General features: G+C 43.3%; 1 protein-coding gene across 1 annotated transcript; it reads right to left on the bottom strand.

Moving 5' to 3' along the window:
- Nucleotides 1–2390: 2390 nt before the first annotated feature.
- Nucleotides 2391–23150, bottom strand: LOC130611872 (deubiquitinase DESI2-like). The gene is made up of 5 exons (XM_057433074.1): nt 22885–23150; nt 21326–21398; nt 20026–20119; nt 19039–19180; nt 2391–3316 (listed from the first exon to the last, which is right to left on the bottom strand). The coding sequence occupies exons 1-5, from the start codon at nt 23011–23013 to the stop codon at nt 3074–3076; spliced, it is 681 nt and encodes a 226-aa protein (XP_057289057.1). The 5' UTR covers nt 23014–23150; the 3' UTR covers nt 2391–3073.
- Nucleotides 23151–24884: the final 1734 nt, after the last annotated feature.

Here is a 24884-nt window from a genome sequence, read left to right as displayed (position 1 = left end):
GTCATCTCTTTCTAACTTTCAAAACAGCATCAGAAGTCCTGGCAGTAAGAAGAAGGGTTAAGAGTTTGTGCCAGTGCCATGGGGTGCTCTTGCTAATGTTCATAAACTGCTCTTTTGTTTTCATTGATAAGTGATAACTTATCAATAACCTAAAACTTTCCTCATTGTGTTATGCTCAAAAACAGCAAGAGAACGTGTAACTAAATACAAATATGATATAATCATATAACAACAATTACTTTGTAATAATTGGAAGTGTAAGAAAAGTGCCTAAAATAAGCATGCTGTGCCAGAGATGAATGGTAAGTTAGGCTTTTAAAATGTCTTCATGTTTAATAATCTAAAATGCTGTTAAATTACAGAGGTAAAGCTTTCATCAATATATATTTTATTTCCACAGTGTCCCTTTGTTCTTGTCATTGTTGGTTGGTCACTTTGAACAGGGAGGAGTGGGGAGAAATGCTTTTGAAGTTTGGAATATATTCTGGTTTTGATTTACAGCAGAGGTTTGATGCCTCCTTGATGTGACCCCTACTGCCATAAACAGACAGACAAGCGTAACAGTAGATGAACAAACATCTGGGGTGTATGACATTGCCAGCTTGCCCAAGTGTTCTTCCCAGTACTTCAAGCACATATTCATGTCCCTAAGGATGCTGAATGTAGCTTTCTTGTCCAGGTTACCATACAGTGAGTTAAGCATTTTTTACTTTGGGAAATACGGTGAGAAGGTTTTCCATGTGAAACATGCCCCTGGAGCCCTAGTTGTCTCCTAGATACATACATGGTACTTTATCTAGAGCTCAGGGTGAGGGCTGGCTGGCTTTTGTCACATCAGGAACTGGATGTTTCTGACTGCAGTTTCCCTGATCTGGACAAAAACTCACTTTTCTTCAGGGAAGGACCTAAAAGGAGATATTAAAATTCACTGCAGGTAATGTGCTGTTGGCTATTGGCAGGCACCCTGGGAACTTCAGACAAATGAAGCCTGCACTGCTGGTTTAGGCAGCATGACCATGACTTCAGGGAATACAGAGTGCAACAGTACATTGTGTAATGTGGTTTCCAGTCAGCAGGATGGAAATCTTATTAAATATCCCTGGACAAGCAAGGGTAATCAAGATTGGTGCTGGACTGAATACCAGGAGCTGCAGAATTGCTCACAATTTAGTACTGGCTGTGAATAACTAAGGTTAATAAAAAACATGACTTCAGTTCAGTACAGAACTTGCAGCAATTTGTTCAGAGGATGAAAATGAGAGGCATATTGTAAAGGTTTTGTTGCCCAAATGTGCATCACTTCAGGAGGCAGTGAAGTGAGGCCATCCTGTGAGTTATATTTCCATCCATGCATCTCTCCACAGCCCTCTGCTGTGGAGAGTGTGAACATGCAACAACCATTAAGCACTTTCTGTGCAGACATGATGTACATCATAGCCAAGACCATCAGCCCTGAAAGCACACACTTCTGTATACCTGAGCTAAAGAAACAGCTGGTTGGACTTAGCATGCTATTGCGACCAATAAAAGGAAACAGCCACCCATTTTAAGAGCTTGCAGTTCTTTCTTGGTGGAGGATGGAAGCCCTGACTTGGTAATAGCTGTTGAAAACAGGATTTCTAAAATGGCAACCCCCTTTCAACACTGTGCCTGTTCCTTTTTCATCCTCCTTTGTGTAGCCAAGAGGAGTTGCAAGGGGGAGAACGAGGCCTGGATTTCCTCTTTAATTCTCTCATCCATCTTGTGACTAGAACTCCTAGTGAGGTAACTGAGTGGAAGAGTTGGGATACTTGTCCTTTCCTCCTCCTCTGCTTTCTCATCAGCTGTCAGAGTGAACATAAATATATGCAAGGACCAGATTATTGTCAAGAGCCAGCCTGGAGAGGCCAGTGCCCATTTTCCATGCCACTGAAATAGTGCACACATGGAAAGCACCATGGTGTCCCATGCATTGGAAGGGTCATCCATGCTTTCCAGATGTGCCCTTAAGTTTCCCCCTCCACCTCCAAAAAGGGAGGAGAAGGAAACAGTTGACATTCTTTGGGTTCACTGCTTTTATTTTATCTTCTTGGGTTGGCTCGAAAATAGACTAGGGACGGGTGGCTCTGAGACAAGTTTTAGGTCTGTGGGTGCAGGAGGAAAAGCTGAAGGAAATACCTTCCCAACAGATACTCTCTCCTCCTCTGGCCCAAAGACAGCCAGCATATGTCAGCTAGGAGATTCCCCAGGGAATCTGGGGGGAAATTCTGCCTAGAATTAGGGGAAATGAGAGGAGTCTGTGCCAGAAAGCACCAATATGGTCAAAAGTCATCTCTGCAAGTATTTAGTAGCTGCCTCTAAGCACTAGCCCCATCCTCTTTTTGAACCCAAAGAAAAGCCATGGTAACGCATTCATTTTCTAGGTTCTTTGTTATTATTTTCAAGAGCAGGACAGTCATTCAAGCTCTTAAACTTGAATACTGAAAACTGGTGGCTGTAGAACAGCAGCACCTTCCATTTGTCCTTCACATGAGTTAGAAACCTGATAATTACAAAGTGGATGGGGCTGAGTGGAGCTTGTTGCTGGTCTAAGAGATGAGCAGGTTGAGTTCTGGCTCTGCTTCCTTCACTGGGTGTGGGCAGGAGATTTGTCATAAGGGAATGGCAAGCCCAGCCAAAACAGGGAGGAGGCTGCTGGGCTCACATGGGTGGGGAAAGAGATAAAAAGATAAAACAGTTCCAGAGAAGGAACATCACAGTATGGTGCCCCCTTGCCCGTATGCATGCCTTTATGCCCAAGAGAGCCAGCAGTTCTCTGTTGATCAAGGAGCATGATCAAGGAACCCTGGGAAGAGAATCCAGTTTAGTTGCCATGCTCCTCAGTTCAGCACTGGGGTTCACAGTCATTTTGCTGAGCAACTATAGTGGAAACCCTTGGAAAAGGGACTGAAGCTTCACCTCCATAATAGAAAGGGTCTTCCCACTCCTGTGTTGTCCGTTGGAGAAGAGAGAAACCAAGGTGTGCAAAAGGGTGTGAGAAAGAAATAGTACAAGAGAAAGAAGGGTGTTAATTTGAGGGCATATGGGGCACAGTTTAGACCCGGGTATGTCTACAGGTTCTCGATGTGCCTGAGGCTGAGGGGGCTGTGGAGGTGGAGGGGGACTCCTCATCCGTTGTGTCTTCCTGCTCCTCCTTATGGAGGCCGAGGTTGATGTGGCTCTGCAGGGCTGCTGGGGTCAGCCACTCCTTGGGGAGGCAGCTCTGGAGGAAGGGGATGCACGAGCTGAAGTAGGCCAGGCGGTTCACCCAGCGGGGGATCTCTTTCCCGCATAGTATCTGTGGAGCAAGCCAAAAAGGACCATGGTTAACAGTACCACAGCACATGCATAGTGGGAGGGCCATCCCCATCTGCACCAGTAGCTCAGCAGGGTGAATTCCCTGTTGCTCAGAAGAGAGCTATTTGAAACATAGGGAGCACCTTCTTCAGTCAGAAACATGCACATCTGCAAGTGACTACACAACTGCTTGACAAGCACAAAGAGCCCTGCTAGACATAACCCTTGTCAGCGTCATAGCAGAGAACAGGGAAGAGATTCATGGCCCTCAAAGGCTTTGGCCGTTCTGTTCTCCAGGCAGTCCTTGGGTAAATGGACAGGCCTGCTGGTGCTTTTCTACCAAGACCTCCTCATATGGCATTTCCTAAATGTGGGAAAGCAAGCAGCAAACAAAAATACTAACTTCTCACTAGGCCTGTATTTCATTGTAGATTCTTATGGCATACTTGGATTATGCTCTGCTAGCGCAGATGCTGTTTTTCCAAGGTCGTATCATATTCAGCACAATGAAGCAACCTTGCTATGTACAGCAGACCCTTTCTTCTGTAGCATTTGACCACACATACATTCAGGTGCCAGGTTTTAATGGCGGTATCTGGCTTAGGTTGCATAAGGAAAGTTTCTGTTTTACCATTTCCCTTACCAGACACAGAAAAGCCACATGGACCTGACTAACTGAGGTGCCTCAAGAGCTTGTCTTTAGTAAATATAATGTCGGTGTGACCCCACACCAGTGTACTTGAGCGTGAAGGCTGTAGCAGGTACAGTAGTCATAGTACCCAAATTCTCCTTCCCTCCCAGCGCCATCTCCCATGGAGCAAGACAGGCAGGGACAAACTCCTCCCCACAGACCTTGTCTCACAATTTATGTGAATTAGTGGTTCCAGGGTTGTCCATACTGAACCTTCTGCCAATACTAAATTCCTCTGGTCTTCCTCCTACCCTCTTCTCATCTAAAACTACACTGAATTTAATACTAATTACTGCAAAAACTAAGAGGGTGTTTCTCTGTAATCCAGTAAGGAGATTATTTGGCAAGATGTCTGTTGCTGACAAGGGAAATGCAGTACTTAAGAGTTTTGAGAGATTTTCAGGGAACATGTCTGGAGCAGTTGCTAGAGGATGGGCTGTGCTGCGTTATAGTTCTAATAGCTGATGACCAGCTGGTACTTCATATGTGTGTCGTGGGCAGAGTGATCTAAGCCCCATTGCAACAGTCACCTTGAGGATAATGGAATTAGCTTGCTCCAAGAGTGTGGAGTTTCCAATGAGGTGTAGAGAAGGTGGCAGATCTGTGACTGTGCTAATTTGACTACGGAACTCACTTTATTTTGACATGCATTGTTTAAAAATCAGTGTGTGAAATTGAAGACATTATCATTAGGTATTAGAGAATGAGCTGAGCCATTTAACTGCTAAAACTAGTTGCAAGCATAGACTGTTCTTCCTAATACACCCCAAGGACTTTTATTTCAGTTCTTACCAGTGCTGCATTCTACTTAACCTCAGATACAGCAATATGGATCTGTATTTTCTAAATTTTTAATGTGGGGTCAATTACTTTGTTAGTAATTCTTTGTTTCCATCCAAATCCCTGGTTTCCATTGCTAGAGCTATTGGCTGAGCTTATAAACAGATGACCTCTCCAGCTGCACTTAAGAGTCATACATAGAACATTTGCTGATCCATTTGATTTTCTTACCAGACATATCTGACCATTTTCACAAGAATACTGCTCAATTTTTTTAATTGTATTCCGTATGTTCTACTCAAACACTGAACCTGGGCCAAAACCAAAAAGTGCAGCACAATTGCCTCTAGATTTTGTAGCGGTTCTCTTTCTTCCTCTCCAGGAACTTAGGCAACATATTGACTCAGTTTGTGGTATATGCATGCATGCAAGTTGAGTTCTCAAGCAGTCTTAAGTCTCAATAAAGGCTTCCCCTCAATATTAATAGAAAAACAAAACCAGGGTATGATTCTTCAGAAAATTAGGTGAAACAACATATAAGAACAAGGTAAGACTGTTTGAAATGAAAATGCCATTCTTAAGAGTTGGCTTTATTTTCTAAGCAGATCCCCTAGCAACTGAAATAGCACTTCCCAATGTGCAAGCAATGCTGAGATGTATGCCTTTTGTATATGGGAGGTTCTTCACCCAGAATGAATCAGCAAGGCAAGACAGAGCCAGAAAAAGAACAGAGATGAGTGGCATCAGGTCATCAGTCAGCAAAGAGCAGTTTGTGGAGCTTAAGGATATGAAGTCAAAGCGGTTTCCCTATCCTCAGTCATGCTTGTCCTCGCCTCTTGTCAGTGAAGGCTTGTTACTATTCCACAGAAAAACAGAATGCTCAATAGGAGCAAAAGGGCAATGCTGGGGAATACTGCTAATGCTACAGCCTGCTCCTGTGGTTTTCATTCCTTACCATAAAGCATATTGTGCTGGAGCATCCAGCAGTGCTTAGCTAATAAAGAAACATTAAATAAACCTGACTGCAATGGGACTAAGCTAACTGAATTTAAATAAAACAGCACAAGCAAGATGAAGTGGGTGTTTTCCAATTGTGTATGGAGCCACAGGAAAATCTACCTACTGCAGCTCATTAGGGCAATTCTGAACTCAAAACCACACACTGGAATGATAAACTCACAGAACCCTGTTACCACCCATTGCTTCCACCAACAGAACTCTTTTTTAGATGTTTTTAGAGTTTAGGATTTTGCTGGATTTTTTTCTTCCTTGCCAAAGTGGGGTTTCTCTTTTGAAGAGAGTAAATTTCTCTGTGATGGGTCACGTACTTGTTCTGTCAGAATTAAACTGTTATGGATCAGAAATACCAGTCCTGACCATCATACCAAATTGTCCTGCTACCATCCCTTCAGGAAACTTGACATATCTGTAGTGGAGCCTGAGCTTGACATTGGACAAGAAAGTAGCTGAGGCTTTTGATATGTAACTGACCAGAGAGGAACTTTAAAGGAACAGTCACAGAAGGGCTAAGCCTATACAGGATACAAGCCTGAGATGTAAGTTCAGTGGCTAGTTACAGTTTATCTGAGGCATAAGAGTGGGATGGGAAACCCTTTGGAGTACATACTGGCAGCAATGCCTGGAAAACCTCAGCCCATGTAGGGCTTCCCTAACCTTTGCAAACCTCTTGTGAACAGTGCCCAGCTATCATTGCTGAGCATAGCACTTCACCTTTTTCTCACTGTCAGGTCCTTGAAGGTATGAGTTATTCTCAACTCACAGAGGCTGCCAGTGCCTGTCACAGACTGAAATCCAGCACTTGGGATAGCAAGTGCAGCTTCTGATTGCCCACCAAGAAACCAGTCCTCCTTTCAGATAGAAGCTTCATCAAGGGCTGCATGTACTTGCAGCTTCCACTGACCGGCACCTTGTGATAGAAAGCCAAGTCTTCCATAGCTGCAGCTGCTTCTGGGGACTCTGTAAGAACTGCAAATGACTCAGCTGGCATCTGCAGAGTCAAGTGGAAACAGTAGTATAGACATCCATGGCTGAAGCCAAACCTACAGGAGAAATGGGACCTGACAGTTCGGGTGCTATTTCTAGGCAACTGTCAAATCCACACTGGGTTTTAAGCTCATCGAGAAACAAGTAATCTGGGATACAGAAGGATCCTCTGGACATCTTAAGCTGTGTCAATTTGCTCTAAACAGTCCCTGGTTAAAATGTACAGACTGCCCTGAGAGAGAGGACTGCACCCCATTACTCTTCCCTCGTCTATGTGCCCTAAGAACTAGGTGTTGCTGCTCAGCAAAGCCTTAATGCTTCCCTGTAAGGCCTTACTGTGGGCACGGGAGCAGCCTAGCAGCTAGGAAACAGGGGTTTAAATGCCATCCAGCGATGGAAGCAGCAGTCTCCTGCCTTCTAGAGGACAATGCTATGAACATGCTGCATTTTCTGAGGGCTTTGGGTCTTTAGGCATATACTAGACAACATCTGAGATAGTCTAACAGGCTGAGCACCTTTCAAAATGAAGTGAAGGTCTGGTTAGTTGTAGATCCTAAAAGAAAGCTCTCAAATGCAATAGGTTCTGTGATGTGCTGAATGGTGTAATTGGGGCAATTCAGGCTATGCAAAGAAGTATAACTCAAGGCACTCAGGAGTTTTTCCAGAGTGAGCCTTCCCAAAGGCACCATGTAGTGCTCCGATCCATGAAAATGAAGATAAGCAGAGGCAACATTACATTCTTCAAACAATACATGCTAATTCAATTCTTGTCTTCAAACTATGGCTTGAAGAGTTCAGCATTGAACATCTGCTGAACCACCCACTGCCACTTCCACTTAGCCTTGCTAGAAATACGGTGGTATCCCCATGGGGCATGTATCCGTTTGAGCTGCTCTACAGTATTCCCCTTGGAGTGTCTGAGAGAATTCAAAGGGCTTTTATTGGTGCCTGAGGATTATAACACACACCCCAGAGCACTTCAGGAGCAAAGCCTTTAGATCCTAAGGGGAATCTTTACAGTGTTCACAGAAGCTGGCTCCTATAAGGCCTAAACATTATAGCATAGATGATGCTTATCAGAATTTCAGAATAAAGCAATTAGATACAAACCAGCACATCTGCCCAGGCAAAGCTTTCAGGCTGTGCTAGGGCAGCCAAAGATCCTATGCAGAAAGAGAAATGTGGCAATGCAATGAATATTTAGACACATCTGGAATAAACCATTAACCCAATGACAGGGACATCTTTTTTGCCACCTTGAATAAACTAAAGTGCTAGCATACCTATAGGAGTTTGAGCGCATCAACAAGGAACATACTTCTAGCTCTGCATTCCTGATCTGCTGCTGCACATGGTGCATATACTGAAAAGGACATTGCTGAAAGAGAATGGAGGTACAGCCTTCACAACACACCTAGCACAACATGTGGTGCTAGGATTGATTGCTTGAAACAGATTTATTGTAGAAGTCATCAGTTGTACACAGTAACTATACTCTAGGGAATATAACTAGCCTGTGGGAATCAAGAGAATAGATGAGGTGGCACTAGGCCAGGAAGCTGCATGCAGCACACATTCAGCAGAGACAGAAACAGCCTGCATCTTGCAGAGGAAAGGGTACAGCTGAGAAACTGTAGATAAGGATGAATGAGCTCAGTGAGGCTGCTTTCTAGGAGGCATCAACCTGAGTCAAAGGCAAGAAGGGAAAAACCTTTTAAATGAATTTAAGCAACTGTCTAAAATGTCCCCATTCTCCTATGCAATTCCTTTTTGTCCCACAGCAGCCACTCCTATAGGTCCTCTCCAGGGCTGCAGGTGTTTCCCTCATGTAAAGCAAAAGAAGAATCTGTACTGTCTGCCTGAGTCTAGCCAGGAGTTTCATCAGGAGACGAAAAAGGAACACACTGAAAGGAGGGACTGATACCCAGAGTCTTGCTTACTCCATATGATGCTAGCTGGGACATGTCAGTCACCTCAGTGGTCCTGTGGTGGAAGGACAGAGTTGCCTCTATGCAGGAGTTTGCATGCAGAGAGATGCTAAGAACAGACGCAATGGGGTCTCTGGGAGTTTGACCCAGCTCTAAGTCAAATGAGACAGCTGGCGTCAGAACTCACAGCACTCTTCCAGCTTCACTGGCCAGGCAACAGTGGAGAGGCATGGTGGCTGCAAATGTGGCATCTTGATGAACAACATTCAGAGCTGAATTCTGAGGGGCATTGCTGATTAGTTATGTACCAACAATGGAGCATGGCAATACCCGCTTTGAGGATGAAGGTCCTTGTATGCAGCACTTACAAGTGCAGCCAGCAGCTGCAGGGTAACAAGATAGACAGCAAGTGGCCTTGTAACAGAGGACCATTTTGGGAATTCAAAGTATAATTAAGTCTGGGCTTGTTTGCATTTAAAATAATGAATCTCCCACCAAATGAACGAACTGCAATTAATTTGCATTATCATGATCTCATGAAGAGGAACTACTTTCTGTCAGGTGCTGTTTTGAGACCATTGTCTGAGAGCAGCTGTTGCCTAATAGGGTCTTCTTTTCAAGTGTTATGAAATGCTGAACATGACCAGGCCAACCCACATCAAGAGCATCTCTTTTTTTTCCTGAATAGCTACCCAAGAAAATCCTGTGTTTCAGTCTCAAACCTTGTTTATTACCATTAGGAAGCAGCAGGTTACTACGGATTCTCTCAGAAGAGAGAATACAAGAACTCATAGGAACAGGTTAAGACCACCTGTCTCTCAGTGTTGGCAGGACTCCTAAACAAAAGGTTCCAGTCTTATGGGTCTATCAACACACTTAACTCCTGACACTTTATCAACAGGCAGTGGTGAAAAGGACAGGGATTTTCCTTACTGTCTTCATCTGTGGAAAGGTTGCATCTGTTCTCAGCCATTTGCACACACAAAGGCTCATGATGGTCTGTCTAGAGATGAATTCCCCAGATAGTGTGAACCAACTTAGCTCCAAGGTGTTATGCTTATTTATAACAGATAAGGAAACTGGGGTTTTGGTTTGGTAAGACAGATGCAGAAATCAGATAAAATCTTTTTGGCTAGATAGATCACATTAATGGGAAAACCTGAAATAAGTGCAGAGGCACACGTGGCAAAATCAACCCTTTCTAAAAAATAATTGAAATTATGTGCTAAGAGCTTGCCATTTAGAGGTGGTTGATTTTGGTTTAAATTACTTGCCATCTCCTACCATTTCCCTGCACAAGCAGGTAGATAAGGAAAAGAAAATGGACTGAGAGCTGGAAGGTGCTTGTAAGAGTTATCCCACTAATCATTTTTGTTGGGCTAGAGGACTCATTCAGAATAGCAAGGCTAGAAAGTTTAACAATGGGAAAAGAAGTTTACACTTCTGTAGCAGCCTTCATTCTAAGTACATACCAAATACTTCATAGATTTAAACTAACATGCAAAGTACATCTAGAAATATCATTTAATGTTGGTTCTCTGCATTGGCAGAGAAGCCACAGCTGGAATGCAATGTAGCGGTTTATTAACTCCATGCAGTCAAAATTGTGCATACATACAGAAAAAAGACAAAAAAATTACATCCCTCTGAAACCGTGAGGATAAATTTATGGGTGCAGGATGTCTTTATTAGTAAGCTTTTTCTAAATATACAGAAAACAAAGCCTGTTCCCCATAGAGCTAACAACGTTCAAAGGCTGCTGTAATGAAGCAAGTTGTTCCATCAGCTTCAGCGAGAAGTGGCTCAGGTGCCAGGACATAAAACCTTCCTAATGTTCTTTCATGTCCTGTGGTTGGTTGTCTGCTTGTTTCTTCATTTCCTTCTCTCCCTTCTGTCTGTTGGGAGCATTGTGCCCCCTGCCATTAACAATTGCATGTAGGCTTTTATGCAACAAAACACTGATATCCTCCTCCACAACAGAAGAAACTGAAAAGCAATTGTTGACTAAGGAAAACATGAGTATTACTTGTCTACTTAGGATCTGCTGAAGACTCATTTATTATAAAGCAAAAGATTTGCACTTTTGACAGCGACTCAAATGCCACCTGAAGCTCCTTTCTCTGGTGTTTAATCCTTTCTCTCCGATAGCTTTAAGGCTAAGGGGAGCTTCCTAGTTTTTAATAATATTTTTATGAGAACTCATATGTGCCTGGGGATGGACCCAAAAAGCTTTAGGCTTGAATTATTCACTGTCAGAAAAAAATGCCCTCATTTGGTCCTCGATTCAGCAAACCTGCCTTTTTCAGAGAATTTGCTGAAAGTCAAGCTCCTCTATGGAAAGCAGGATTCTGATGTAAGTTTGCTACATGCGTCAGCTATGCCTTGGCTTGCGAAAGGATGAGTAAATAGCCAGAGAAAATAATATGTGCTGACTGCCATCTCCTGTCACTTCAACACAACTCCACACCCTCTAATCAGCAGAGTAAGATCCCTCTGTTTACCAGAGCTTCAGCCATGTTGACAAAGGACAACCAAGACAGCTACACTATCAGGGAAGTATACATCAGACATAGCTCTAAAGCCAATCACAGAGATATTTTATGCTGCTATTCAGCCATGAGATGTATGTATTCCCTCTATCACACTGATATGCAATGACAAAGCCCCTCTCTGCTACTAGAAGTAGGACAGAGCTTTACCAACAATACAAAGAAAAAGGGAGAGAAGCCCCAGCATCCAGCCTAGAGGTGATCTGCATGCAAGCAAGATCATTGTGAGATCATCCACTGCCTCCCAAGGAGATTCAGATTGTGTGACTTCACCAAGCATTTCCATCCCATCTGGAATGCAGGTTTAATATCACTGTGATATCAGCATCAACAGTGGGTAAGCTAGGTGCCTACTTAATCCTCTGTAACCATCAGGTTGCAGGATTCACTGTGCAGGCTCCATCTGTTAATCTTCAAGGTAATTCCTATTGGAGACCATCCTTCTAGGCTGATCTGAGAGTCCTACTGACTTCAGGAGACTGAGAGCTATTTACCACCCAGGTTGAGCACTGAAGTCCTGCAGCTCTGAAACTCTGACTGCAAAGCATTCAATTGTGATAGGGGCCATAATCCCTGCCCTGTAGGAGCCAGCTTCATCTAGGATGCTAACAGATTTTCCAAGGCTGATCTAAGCCACCTCAGATGCTTAGGAGACTCTTTCCTGTGTCAACAAAGAATGAGCCAAGCTCACCTCATTAAGCTCCAGCTGCATTTTCCAAGGCTTCTTCAGCCCAAGAAAAAGACTCCCAGTTCCCCAAGATATTTTTCTCTCTCTGGAAACTTCTGCAAATTCCACAACTTCAAAATGAGCTTCTAAAACCACAAGCACACAAATTCTGATTTAGGCCTCTCTCTTCTCCTGCTGAAATGTGTTATTTCCTTGTTTACATAAATAATTAAAGTAGGACAGTTCCCACAGGAGAGGCTGATCCAGAACATCTTGTGGCTGATATTCAGGAGAACTTATCATGGAATCACAGAATGGTTTGGGTTGGAAAGGCCCTTAAAGCTCATCCAGTTCCAACCCCCTGCCACGGGCAGGGACACCTTCCACTAGAGCAGGTTGCTCCATGCCCCATCCAACCTGGCCTTGAACACTTCCAGGGATGTGGCACCCACAGCTTCTCTGGGCAGCCTGTGCCAGTGCCTCAACACCCTCTAAGGGAAGAATTTCTTACTTAGATCTAATCTAAATCGCCCCTCTGTCAGTTTAAAGCCTGTCACTACAGGCCCTTTAAAAAAAATTGCTGAAATATCAGAGAAAAGGTAAATAAATCTTTAGTCCAGCTTGCTCTCCCAGACATCAGGAAGCTTCTCTCTACCCAGGAAGCCCTCAGTTAGTGGGTATGTCTCTCTTGAAGTTCTGTTTGAACCTACAAATTGTCCTAGCAAAAGTTTTACTAAAACTATCAGATCCCTCTAAAAGGCTCTGCTTTTGATGACGTAGTTTAATCCGAAAATCCTGGTTTAACTCAAATAATTAGTTAAAATTTTAGCTGTTTATCCAGATGGCATCTCTGAGCATTCTCCCCTGGATCTAATCCTTCGGATCAGGAAATCCTGGGCAATAAGGAAACAGATTCTCTAATATTTAAAGGAATAAAGGGGTGGGAAGGATCAGTGGGTGCGCAAAAGGAGGCTGGATAATGAGTTACCAATCTGTTTTCCTGAATGGTTTTTAATTCCTCAAATCCAAATGACCTTAAAGAGCCTTCTGAAGTATGAATGGTCACATGGATGTGAACTATGGATACTAACTTCACAGTTGGTTCTAGTCTTCAATAAATTTCTCTATTTTGAGAATAGCAAGGAAACTGCTACAAAATACACAGGGTATTGATATTTTCCGGTCCTTACAATAAATTACACATATAAATCAGAAAGAAATCACTCCTTGTTGAGAAGAGGGAGAAAAGACATAAATGAATAAGACCTTCTGTCACTGCTGTTCTCAGGTAAAGTTCCAATATAAACAATTTTTTAAGGTAAATCAAATCAATACCTCTCAGTTAATTTCCTAATTATGAAGATCAACTTCATATCTTACCAAAAGGGGCCATAAGATCCACTGATTTTGTTACTGTTCCACCACTGGTATGGAACAGTATGGAACACTACTGGGGAATAAAAGGGACTATCTTCCCTGCTGCTACAAAGCCACACTTCTTCATTAATTGTATGTCATACGTCCTATAGCAAAACGCTAAAGAGTTTCCTTAAATAGGGATCATTCCGGTTGCTTGGCAGTAATCACACTGTTGAAAGGAGGAATGGTTTCCTTGAGTCATTCCACTTATCTTCCAGTTCTGGTGCTGATTCAAAACTGTTTTCTGCCTTCCCGTGGTGGTTTGCCCTTTTCTGAGACATGCTGTAGCAACTCTCATCACTCTGGTAAGAACAGAGCTCCATAGCTTATCTTAGGAAACTTCAGAAGCACAGAAAATTGCTGGTGGGAAGTCAAATGAGTCATCTTCTGTTTGTGAATGGGCTAAGCAGCAAAAGCTTTTTCGGAGTCTTTAAGGTGCAGTGACGTGGTGTGATCCTTATACTCAATACTGAGACATATCGCCAGACTGGAGAAGAATCTTAAAGCAGAAAACCTTCACCCCTCTGGCCATCTAGTTACTGCTGTCTTCTCTAAAGAAGCTGCCCTCAGGCACTGTACACTCACCATATGGCTACACATCAAGCAGGACTCCTATTCTTACATGGCCACATTTGAACCCATGGCAGCCAACCTTGTACCTTTACGTGTGTTTGGGGAACAAGCAAAGTATGCTTTTGCCTTGTCTAGTATCTGCCTTCCACAGTCCAAATCATATTGCAGACTTGCAGGGCAGCAGCAAGCCATGCTGTCACATTGAAAAGCTCCCTCTGACAGCAATTTCACAATTCCCTGTAATCTGCATGCACCTACCTTTATCTATGCCCAAAGAACAGTCTTGGTGACAAAGTGACTGCATGTATGTCTTGGCACCTCATGGCATACTTTCTTGTGGCCCACTGCTGCAGTGACAAGTGCTCCTGCAAAGGAATGGCATGGCTGGGACCTCAAACCTGCAGGTCTTTGTAGGGGAACTTACAGCCCAGGAATTACTTTGAGTTTGGCTTTTTCCTGAAACCACAGATTGTGTTCCTCTTTTTTTATGTCTGCTTTACAGCAATTTGTAACGTCTGTCATTTTGCTATCTCACATGTCCTTGTTCTGAAATATCAGGAAATTCAATAAATCACACTGTGGAAAGAACTATTTTAGCCTTTCTGTTTTAAAAGGTTTTTCTAATGTTCATCTTCCGAAGTTTAAATATCCTTTTTCATCAGCCAGAACAACTCAAAGACCAAATGTTTTGCAATTCCTTGAAGGGCCATTTGAACGTATTGCTGTAACTATACATGGGGGATTGTTAGGAACACAATGACTTAACAACAGATGATCAAACAGATGGGCTTTACCCAATATCGACATGGTCCTAACTGAATTCCCCACACATGCGTAACCTCATCAGAATGATAGAATCTCCCTGCTGTGTGCCAGCAGTATTACCTGCCTGGAGTACTGACATGCAGAAAGGCACATAACCTCAGAATAGGACAGGAAGTTTGGACCTGGTGCTGATGGCCTGACTGGCTTTTCCTTGTGGAAATTGCAAGCATAAATCTCTCTGAAATGATAACCCATCCTCCTGGACAGTATCTTCAGAGAGTATGGTATTGATACTACTTGATTTTGGGCACTGTCAGCACAAGCAGTCTGAAAGGAATAAGGTTCTTGCAGCAAATCTCTAATCCCCGTTTGATGAACCTTGGCATTTTAACCCACAAACAAATTAAATGGTTTATAAATACAGGAACCATGGGACCATGTTGCAGGAGTCAGAGTGGTTAAGGCAGTCCTAACCAGGTTTTCTCTGCTCAGATCAAGCTCACCTCACTTTCCCACACTGATGGTAAGGGAGACCACAAAGGGATATTAAGTGGTATGTGTACCAACCTTAAATTGAAGCTGGGCAAATGCATAGGGAGTGCATCCAGTTTCTTTCTCATGACTATCAGCTAGGAAATCCTGTTCTGCTTTACATCAGAACTTCCTTCAAAACAACTAAAATAGTGTGCGAGATTTACTAGGCAGAGACTTACGCTCTGTGGTAGTTCTTCATTTCTTAAATAACCCAAAGCTCCCTGATGAAGAATTTCTCAGGAAATCCACAAGAAGAGACTACTGATCATGCAGCATATGCACTGAATCACTTACTGAGAAGGCTGCCATGAAATGGCATTGGAGAAGATGAAGTCTGAACTGCTGCTGCTGAAACCAGGGCATTCTCTGTTTTCTTCCCACAGGAGCTGCTTTGTGAGTAGACCCAGCTAAGCCTCTTTGATCCAGTAGCTGCTTGTTAGAAGTCCGTAGGGAACTGGCAAAGCAGGGAGAGATCTAAGTTTTGAGCAAGTGTGATTATGCTTGGCAATCTGCAGGTAGGGGGTAATGAAAATTCAGAGCTAAGTGCCATTGAGGAAGTAACAAAACCCCTTGCAGCTTACAGGTGAACATGGGCAGGAAGATCAGAGGACTCAGAACTGAGATGCATGGCATTGTAGGGAGATGCTCAGTGCCACAGCATTACGCAATTAAGCTGCAGTCTCACTGCAAAAGGAGTTTTTCCAGAGGTATGTAGCAGGTCAAAGGCATACCCAGTGGTTAAGTAGAGCTTATCTGCCTGTGCTGGACAGATAGACCAGGGATTTTTCAAGATGCATGGGCAAATGCAGAGTCATAAATATAGGCCTGGACATGCCCCTAACCATCAGAAGTCAGCCTTTTAAAAGTAACAGTTATGAATCATTATAGAAAGACCTGAGGCATCACCGTATGAAACAGGAATTTGAGAGAAAAATCATTCATAAACAGATGTAGACGGACAGTTTCTGAATGGATGTTCTATTCAGTGAGAACACTCTGGTAAAAGACAGGAAAACAAAATTTGGAAAATAAAGCATGACTCCTGTGGCTTCAGCAACCCTTCTGAGGATGGGGAACCTTGCTTACAAGTCCTGGCAATTGGACATGCAGCCATTGTCTCACAGTGTGACCCCAAGAAAGCTGATCTGGGAGGGAGAGCCAGCCTTATACCTCCTTCCCATTCCCCCTGCAGAATCGTGACCTCAGCCAGCAGGACACAAGGCTGCATCTACCTTCAGTCCCTACAACCAGACGGTATTCTCCCAACCCATGGCCCAGCCACTGGTGCAACATCTGTAGGGATACTGATTTGCAAGCCCACAGCCAGATGAAGAAATTAAGGTGGCCAAACACAGCTACCACATGGCCATCGAGCCAAATCTCAAGGCCTGCCAGACAGATTTGTGTAAACACACGTTAACTCATATATTGCCACATGTTTTATAAAGCTCTAGCTCTGGTTTTGCTTGCTGATACAGAACAAGACAAGCCATAAGCCAGCTAACTAACCTTGGCAGAAAAAAGACCTGTCACCAAAAGATTTCAGAGCCCTTTTTGAAGGAAGGAGATAACCCAGTATACAAGGGGGATACTTTGTCACAGAGCAGGGATGTGACTTGCCTGGCATTACACAGGAGACTCAGAACAACCATCACCTGAACTCACCAAAACTGCTTATGCCCATGAGCACAAAAAGCCTAAAGGACTGTAGGGAGCAGAGCTGGTCATTCCCTTTCATGCTAAAAATTAGCCTCCACCCTGCCCCTCTCTGCAGTGAAAGGGCTTTGTGGTACCAATAGCATTATCTTTCAGCTGGGCTACAGCAACAGAAAGACTGTGAATTTATACTCACTTAAAATCCATGGATGCTTTATGTGTGGCTGGAGTTAGATCCTAGTTCCAATGAGCAATTTTATTCTGTTGAACAAAATTTCTACATCTTTTAATTCTTTGAATACATTTTTCAGTTTCCTGTCTCTTACTGCCACATAACGCAGCTATGTATAAATAGATGGTAATTATTATTGCTGCTTCACAGATGAAAAGCCTGAAGGGCAATACAAACACTAAACAGACTCATCACAGAATTAGTTTTAGGGTACAAATACCAGTTTTGTTTTCTGCCTTCTATGGTGACACGTATCTACACAGTCTTGAGAGCCACTCATCATGTAGACAGCACATTCTGCATGCTATAGGACTGCACCTTATAGCTGTATATGGTAGCGCTTGAAGCTTCCTTTTTGGTTTAGTTTTAGTGGAAATTACAGCAAGAAAAAATAAAAAAGACACTAAATCTGTAAAGCTAAGCAAGTATTCAAATATTGAATAGAAAGTTTCATTGCTTTCAGGTTCTATCTCAAAAGATTTCAGGCAGTCTTTCCTCAAAGAGGTCAGAAGTATCCTGAGATAAGCTGTGCTTCCTCTCACTCAGCTCCAAAATGCAGTGATTAACAAATCATTCTCTTTATGAGAAGTGATGGAGACATTTGTCTTAAGGAAGCCACACGTGTTCCTCATGTTGCTGACTGAGGAACGTTGACACTAAACTTTTGTTTAGTGTCTTAAGACCAGCTATTTCTTTAAGAATCTCAGCTCCCATTTTCTGTATCTTGATGCTAGAGACCATCAAGGGCTTTCTGCCCCTGGGCCTGAAGAGCACCTGTTCTGGGTTTGCATTTGTAATACTTTCAAGAGGAGCAATAAACACAGGTATAAGTGAAGAGCAACAACCAAAAAAATTCTGCTTGCCTATGAATAGTTTATCTAAACTGATCAAAATTCTGAGTAAATTCTGCTCCTGGGAGAACTAGCCATTTAGGCTTTTGTTTTATTACCTGGCCAGGTTATAGGGCAGTGAATGAGCACACAGAATCCACCAAGAAAGCTCTTGCAGCAAACTTAACCCTAAACTCCACTGTTGTTAAGATGTTCATTGAAGGCATATTGAAAGCAAAATTTAAAATACCTTATTTGACTTGTGTTTGGAAGGTTGGACAAGGAAGGGACACTGAAGGGTTCACTGATACATAGCAGCAGAATCAAGGAAGGATGACTTATGGCTTGGACACGAGAGAAAAATTTACATATCAAAGTATGTAATAAGCAATGACCTTATTTCACTGCTGCAGGAAAGGGGAGGAAGGGGGGAGTTAGCTTTTGCTAATAATCACACAGCTTTCTCCTGGGTTTCCTTCATAATTTTTAAAGATCCCATTTTCTGTCATAGTAATTTGATTATCTAACACCAAAACAGTAGCATGGGTAACACTGATTTGATCACTGTACCACTTCAAACTTCATCATACAATTCCTTCCTGCTTACTTTTATTTGCTAACATTACTTTTATTTGCTAACATTGACAAGAACTCATTTTCTGTTTCTGTAATTAGCAAGGATGAAACTAATAGAGAACGGGTTTTCCCAAGAGTCTAAGCAGCTACCTTGTAAGCAAATTCCTGGTTCTTGGATTCACTAGGAATTTTCTTACAAAATCATACAGTATGTTTTGTACAGAATCTCATCTCACTCAGGATCCATGATAGGCCTGTTTGGGGATGAACAGACACTTGTGGCAAAAGAGGTCATTGGCGTAGGACTCTCGTCCCATAGTATGAAGAGAGGTGAGAGGCATATAATGAATGAGGATGAGGGCTCCAGAAAGAGAAATGAAAGTTTCACTATTAAAGCAGCTGAACTCAGTTGTGAAGAATTATATTCTCTCCTTATGTTTGCTGTAAACACCTACTGGAAAGCACAGAAACAGTTTTTAGCAGCAAAATACACAATGGCAACAAAACAACTGTGCCCACCTCAGCCAGAGCAGCAGAGAAGTGATTACAGTTCTTGTGCATCAGGTGGTATGCATTTCCCTTGTACTCCTTGCCCAGCTCTTCCATTATCTTATCCACATCCTCTTCTGTGAAGTCTGTGGTGCCCAAGGCAATGGATTCTCTAGTTAAAAACAAAACACACAACAGGAAACATGGGAAGATACAGTGACGAGAGTGATACATACCCAGGGAGAAGGAAATTGTCAGACACTGGGAAGAGGACAGGCTTAAAACATGGACATGCATACCTGGGTTTATCAGAGACTCTCACTAACAAAATGGCACAGTAATACTCCCACCTTATCCACAAAACAGGTTACAGCTCAGGCAACAGCCCTGAAAGCTTCCTGCTCACCACCAGGGAAGTTTCAGCTCTGGGGGTCTTATCCCACTCTGTCCATCATCCCACAACAGAAGTTTCTAATAGGAGAGAACAGATGCTTCTTTCATGTTTGAGAGGGTTTCCATAACGTGGGCCAGGAAGGAGCAGACTGAAAACTTGATGCAGAAACCTACTGCCTTTCCCAGTATTCACTCAGTAGTGCTCATTCTTCTAAGAGTCTCCAATGACCCTCAATGTAGACTGGCAGTTTGGGAAGGTCAAGCCCCATCTGCCATGGGCAGTTCCTTGACCCACAGCCCCACAGCCTGAGCACCTTGAAGTAGGCATCAATGCAGCATCCTGTCAGACTCCTCTAGCAGCTGCTCTGTCCATTCTGACAGAGCAGCAATAAACACAGGAGATAACTTCTGGTACTCTGTACAGTATCCACAAATAGGTGATACTCATTTTATCCACCTCCAAAATCTCTGCAGGGCTGCCTTTACACCAGGAGCATGTGAAGGATGCAGTGACAGTGCTTGTGAGGAGAGAGAAAGGGAGACCCAGAGGACAGGACTTTCCCTGCTTCCCCTACACCAATGGCTTCTGGGGGCAGAGAGGAAGATGTAGAAAAGGGCCCTTACTTGAACTTAAAGGTCTCGCCAAGTTCTACCGCACTGCCAGGTGTGATCTCAAAAATCCCACTGAAAGGGTAGGGATGCCCTCCATAGGCAAACTCTGACAAGGAAAGAAACAGACTGTGAGTAATTGAATGAATGCAATGTCAGGAAAAAGTCTATGGCAGCTGTCTGCCCAGCTCAGCATCAGCACCAGGGGCTGGGCTATTGCCAAAATCTCCAACCAGACTGAAAGGCATTTTCTCTATCTGGTTACCTATCAGCCTGAGGATGCCCTTAAAGCCACCCTCCATGCTAACACTACTGCTTTGCCACAGTGCCAGGAGAGCTCTCAGACTCTGTGCTCATCCAGATGGCTTCCTCTCAGTGGGAAGTTTTGGGGTGGAGGCATCTAGATAAACTATGAGAGGCTGTCAGTGGTGAGCTGGAAGAAGTCTTCTCTAGAGTAGGGAGAAAACAAGTCTTCTTCCAGAGGGATTTACAAGCAGTGAGTGGGAATTCTTTGCAGAAAGCCAAGCTGATTGCACTCAGCATGTGGGTCAAGCCACAAGGTCCTTCCATGTCATACATGCAATCTTGCATAGCCTGTGAAAGGTGCTGTGCTCAAAATGGAACATGGCACCCCAGGGATTTTGTCTACTGCATAGCACTGAATAAAAATACCATGAGTAGCCTGAGACAATCCCATTTAATGCTGAAGAAGGAAAGGGAAAGTGTGATGCTGATCTGTCCTTCACTGCTCTACAGATGTTTTCCCAGATCCCTTGACTGCACTTTTTGCAATGAGTGCTCTATCACCTTCATCCCCATCCAGACCTTGTAACTCTGCTGTTTTCAAAGAACAGTTTCCAAGATTTCCAGATCATAGACATTCATAAAGAATTACTGCAAAACAAATATACCCTACCAGGAAATTAGCACAAGCACAGATATGCAGGTCTCAAGACAACCACTGGTCCACTTCTCTTCCTCCTCTCCTGCTTCTCCCATTCTCTCTTCCCCTCCTTCACTGCAGAACAGCTTTCTAACATTGCTTGGTCCTTCCTATCTGCCATCTTGCTGCATACCTGTGCAAGCTATAGAGGCTACAATTACATGGCAGAAATATGAAGGGCTACGTGGCTCATGACAGAGCTGCTCAAGTTCCTGCTAGATTCCACAATGGACTCTAAAAAGAGAACCGGTCAAGCTGTTCATTTCTCAAAATATTCCTTGCCCAAGCCTGTAAGTTTGGGGTGCTTTCTATATCAGGCTAACTACAGTTGTCACCATGTTCTGCAGGTAGTGGAAAAGAAATACTTCATACCTCTGCCGTAGATCTCGATGCCAGAGTGGAAGACACCAATACCCAAGGTGGAGGTGTATTCATTTATCCAGTACTATAGCAAGAGAAAAGCCACATTTGGAAGCATTAGTGAAGAAGAAACACATAATATTGGTCTAGGGTATATCCCCCATCTCCCGTCCTCAGATCAACCTCTCTTAAGTAGAAGAGTGATTTTGAAATTAACTTGAGACAAACAAATTGAGACTCCTTATAGGCCATCAGAAGTGGGTACTGCTTATACAGCTGGATTGGATTAGGTCTCCAAAAGATGCTCATCTAATCCTTTCCATGTAAAACATTAACCTGTATTGGGATATAACTGGACTTCAGCACCATTTAGTCATTATCTCGATAACTAAAGAAAAAAAAAAAAAAGAAACTCAGAGCACGTTAACATTTTGCTCAGAGGCACCACATACTATCAAGAGACAAGAGCTTGCTGTAGCCAAATTAGGTCCAAGATGACCACAACATCACCCAAGTAAAATTTTCCAGAGGAGCTGTTAAATGACTTCATTGTTCTGGTCAGAGTCCCACACCTCCCCAGTACATTAAGAGAAGAATAATATAGCAGTTTGGTGCTTGCATGTGATGCTTCTCCACCAAGCATTGCTCAGAGCCTGTTTCCACCATACCATGAAGGACAGTGCAGACACCCAAACAAGTCGCAGCTAAGCTAATTGTGGAGCAGGAAGCCGTACAGTTATGCCAGGGTAGTGCTGCATTGGAGATTAGTCCTGCTCAGCACCAGTATTTATTAGGTCAACTGCAGAGCTGTGCTGCTACAGAAATAGTTTCAGGCACTGAGTGGAAAATGCCCACGCCTGGTGTATTTACAGTTCACTTAGGTCTACTGTGCAGTGAAGATGAATCTCTAGTAACTTAGAGCTACTAAATTCTTACTTTAATCAAGCACTGCAAAGGAAATGAGTGTTGTTCACTTGTCCCTGTACAAGGACATGACAGGTTCATTAGGCTAAAATTCTTTTTTGGGGTCTGATAGCTGCTTCTGGTGAAGTCAGAAAAAGCTGCACCTCCCCTGCTGTCTGGCGTCACTGAGCTGCCATGGTATGAGTTAGAACCCTCTGCTGTCAGGTAACCAGAGGTCTGGCATACTCTACACTCTGCCCACACTGCTTCCTCATGAAATTTTGATGACTGCAGTAGCTCTGTATATCATAGAATCATAGAATCAGAGAATAGTTAGGGTTGGAAAGGACCTGGATATACTTGCTGTGAGACCACTGCTACTGTTAGAAAACACAATGGCTCTCATATGAAAATACAGTCCCAAGCCTGATATAATGTATAGATACCTACAGATATAAGTCTTGATACCTTAAACCATGTCCCCAAAAATTCCTGCCTCTGGCAGTACAGCAGTTCCCTTTCCCTTCAGAAAATGCTGCAATGCTTCTTGTTCTTTGCGTGTTTTGGTATCACAAATGTTCTATTACTGCAGAAGAACAGCAAACAACCTGACCCCAGCTGGATGCCTGCCCACTGCTCTCTTCAGACCTTGTATAATCTGTATTTACCTCTTCATTTGAGTTATGCAAACTCCTGTTTTTAGGATACATCAGAACACTGCACTGGAGGTAGATCAGGTAGCTCTCCTCTGCCAGCTGAAACAGTGCATTAGCAATGAACCCTCTGTTGAACACCATGCCTGGTATTTAGGACATGATGTGCCCTTGCCTTCTGCTGCTCTTCTCCACAGTTCTCTGCTGCAGGAATATCCTTGCACTGACTGGGGAAGATGATACAGAGGTGGAGGCTGCATACAGAAGCCCATATGACACCAGCCACATCTGCAGAAGAGACCAAAGCCTATGTCCCATGGACACATAACCCTCAGTTCAATTCTTTGATCTCCCAAATCTCATGGGTTAACTCCTCAGTTAGATAGTCTCAGATCGCCTCAGTAAGCTTCAGAGAAATACTGGTTTCTAGAGTCCCACTGTAACAACTCCCACAGGATATGATAAGTAGGTTGTTTACTTCCCTTAGGCTGAGCTATTGTGTAGCAGCAACAATACAAGCACAACATGCCCAGGTCATGCCAGCTGCTTTGCTTAGAGGAGTAACTAATAGGAAGAGAAGGGAAACTTTAAATTAGATTTGCTCTTGCTAGTTATCAAAGTCAGGGCTATCTGATCTGCAGAGGCTAATCTGCATCAGGCTTTGTACTTCAAGAAAGTTAAACTGAAAGCCCCTCTCAGCTATAGCTTTTTTTCTTCCACTTGAAAATTTATGTTGGATCTGAACAATAAGTAAGCAAACAAGCAGCAAAAAAAACCCAAACAAACAAATCTTTCTCCTTGATTGATACGTTAGAGTAATGCACTGAGACCTGATCACCTCATGCATGCAGAGGACTGTCAGATCACAAGCCCTCCCTGCCCCACATCAACTCTTGCTCTCAGCACTGAGCCACAGCCCCCAAAACCCGCCCTGTCCAACTCCTGCAGGCAAGAGCCAAGCTAAAGGGCAGTTCTGAAAACACAGGTGATGGGGAGGCTCCACCAGAGATAAAGAAGAGAGGAGCAGAAGTGTTTCTCTGTCTGATGTCAGGTGTTGCAGGATTACAACTGTCACTTGGACATTTCTGTGTTTAAATGGCATATTTTCCAGTATGAATTCCTTTAATGAACCATTATGGACTGAACTGCAACAACCTCAGCCATATCTGAACTTGAACTGAATAGAAGCTATACTGGTTTATTACTTTCTTTGAAATAACCTCAATAACACAAGGTGTTACTGAAGCAGGATCTGATCTGCATCTTGGTTCTACTGGTATGATACTGGTATGATCTATTAGCAAGACCAAAATGCAAAGCAACTCTGAATCATGGCTGCTACTGTCCTCATCTCACCCCTGTCTCCAGGGTGCTGCAGAATCTGCCTCCAGTGTGTGACTGAACACACAGTGAACGCCTCATGGCACTTTGGCACAGCCCATGGCTTGTCTCAGGAGGAACCTGTGCTTAGAGTGAACATGTCAGTCACTATCTGAGCTGGAAGAGAGAATCCAAGCCAGATTTGAAACCAGGTTTCTACACACATGCATGAGCTGGCCTCATTTTCCAAGGGGTTTGCAATTCTGAGCATAAGAACAGCAGCAGCAGTCAGCAAATACTCATCTCTGGGGTAAATCGACTATTGCTTAGATTAAAAACAAAAATGTGCAGCCTGTTCCATCAGATAAAAAAGCCTGGGTATTGAATACAACAGTATTTTAAAGAGAGATGTGATTCATGCCTGCATTGCATATTGCCTGCAAAATTATGCTGTAAACCCTACACAGAGGGACTTGGAGCATCCTGTCTCATTTTCATCTTCAGCAGAGGCAGAGAACAGCTTAGAAGCGAAGAGATGCAGGGAGGAAAGCTAACCAGACTGTAGCTGTTTCACAAAAGCAGCATATAGCACAGGACGCAAAATCTAAACAAGAGAGAAAACAAGCTCTTCACATTTACAGTTTGCAGTGTATCACTTAAAAGCTTTTAATGCAGGTCCCTGATGAAGTAGAATT

Source organism: Pezoporus wallicus, unplaced genomic scaffold, assembly GCF_028554395.1.
Source record: "Pezoporus wallicus isolate ANWC-B61680 ecotype Strahan unplaced genomic scaffold, APGP_CSIRO_Pwel_v1 contig_7379, whole genome shotgun sequence".
Lineage (NCBI taxonomy): Eukaryota > Metazoa > Chordata > Aves > Psittaciformes > Psittacidae > Pezoporus > Pezoporus wallicus.
The sequence above is the reverse complement of the archived record's forward strand: the minus strand, read 5'-3'. Positions and strand labels throughout refer to the sequence as shown.

Bases quoted from the DNA above. Each gene is read 5' to 3' on its own strand.
- LOC130611872 (XM_057433074.1), bottom strand. From the start codon at position 23,013: ATGGTGTTCAACAGAGGGTTCATTGCTAATGCACTGTTTCAGCTGGCA. The intron at 21,399-22,884 runs GTAAATACAGAT...CTCTTGCTATAG, and splicing joins TGCATAACTCAAATGAAGAG to TACTGGATAAATGAATACAC. The intron at 19,181-20,025 runs GTAAGGGCCCTT...GTTTTTAACTAG, and splicing joins GGCGAGACCTTTAAGTTCAA to AGAATCCATTGCCTTGGGCA.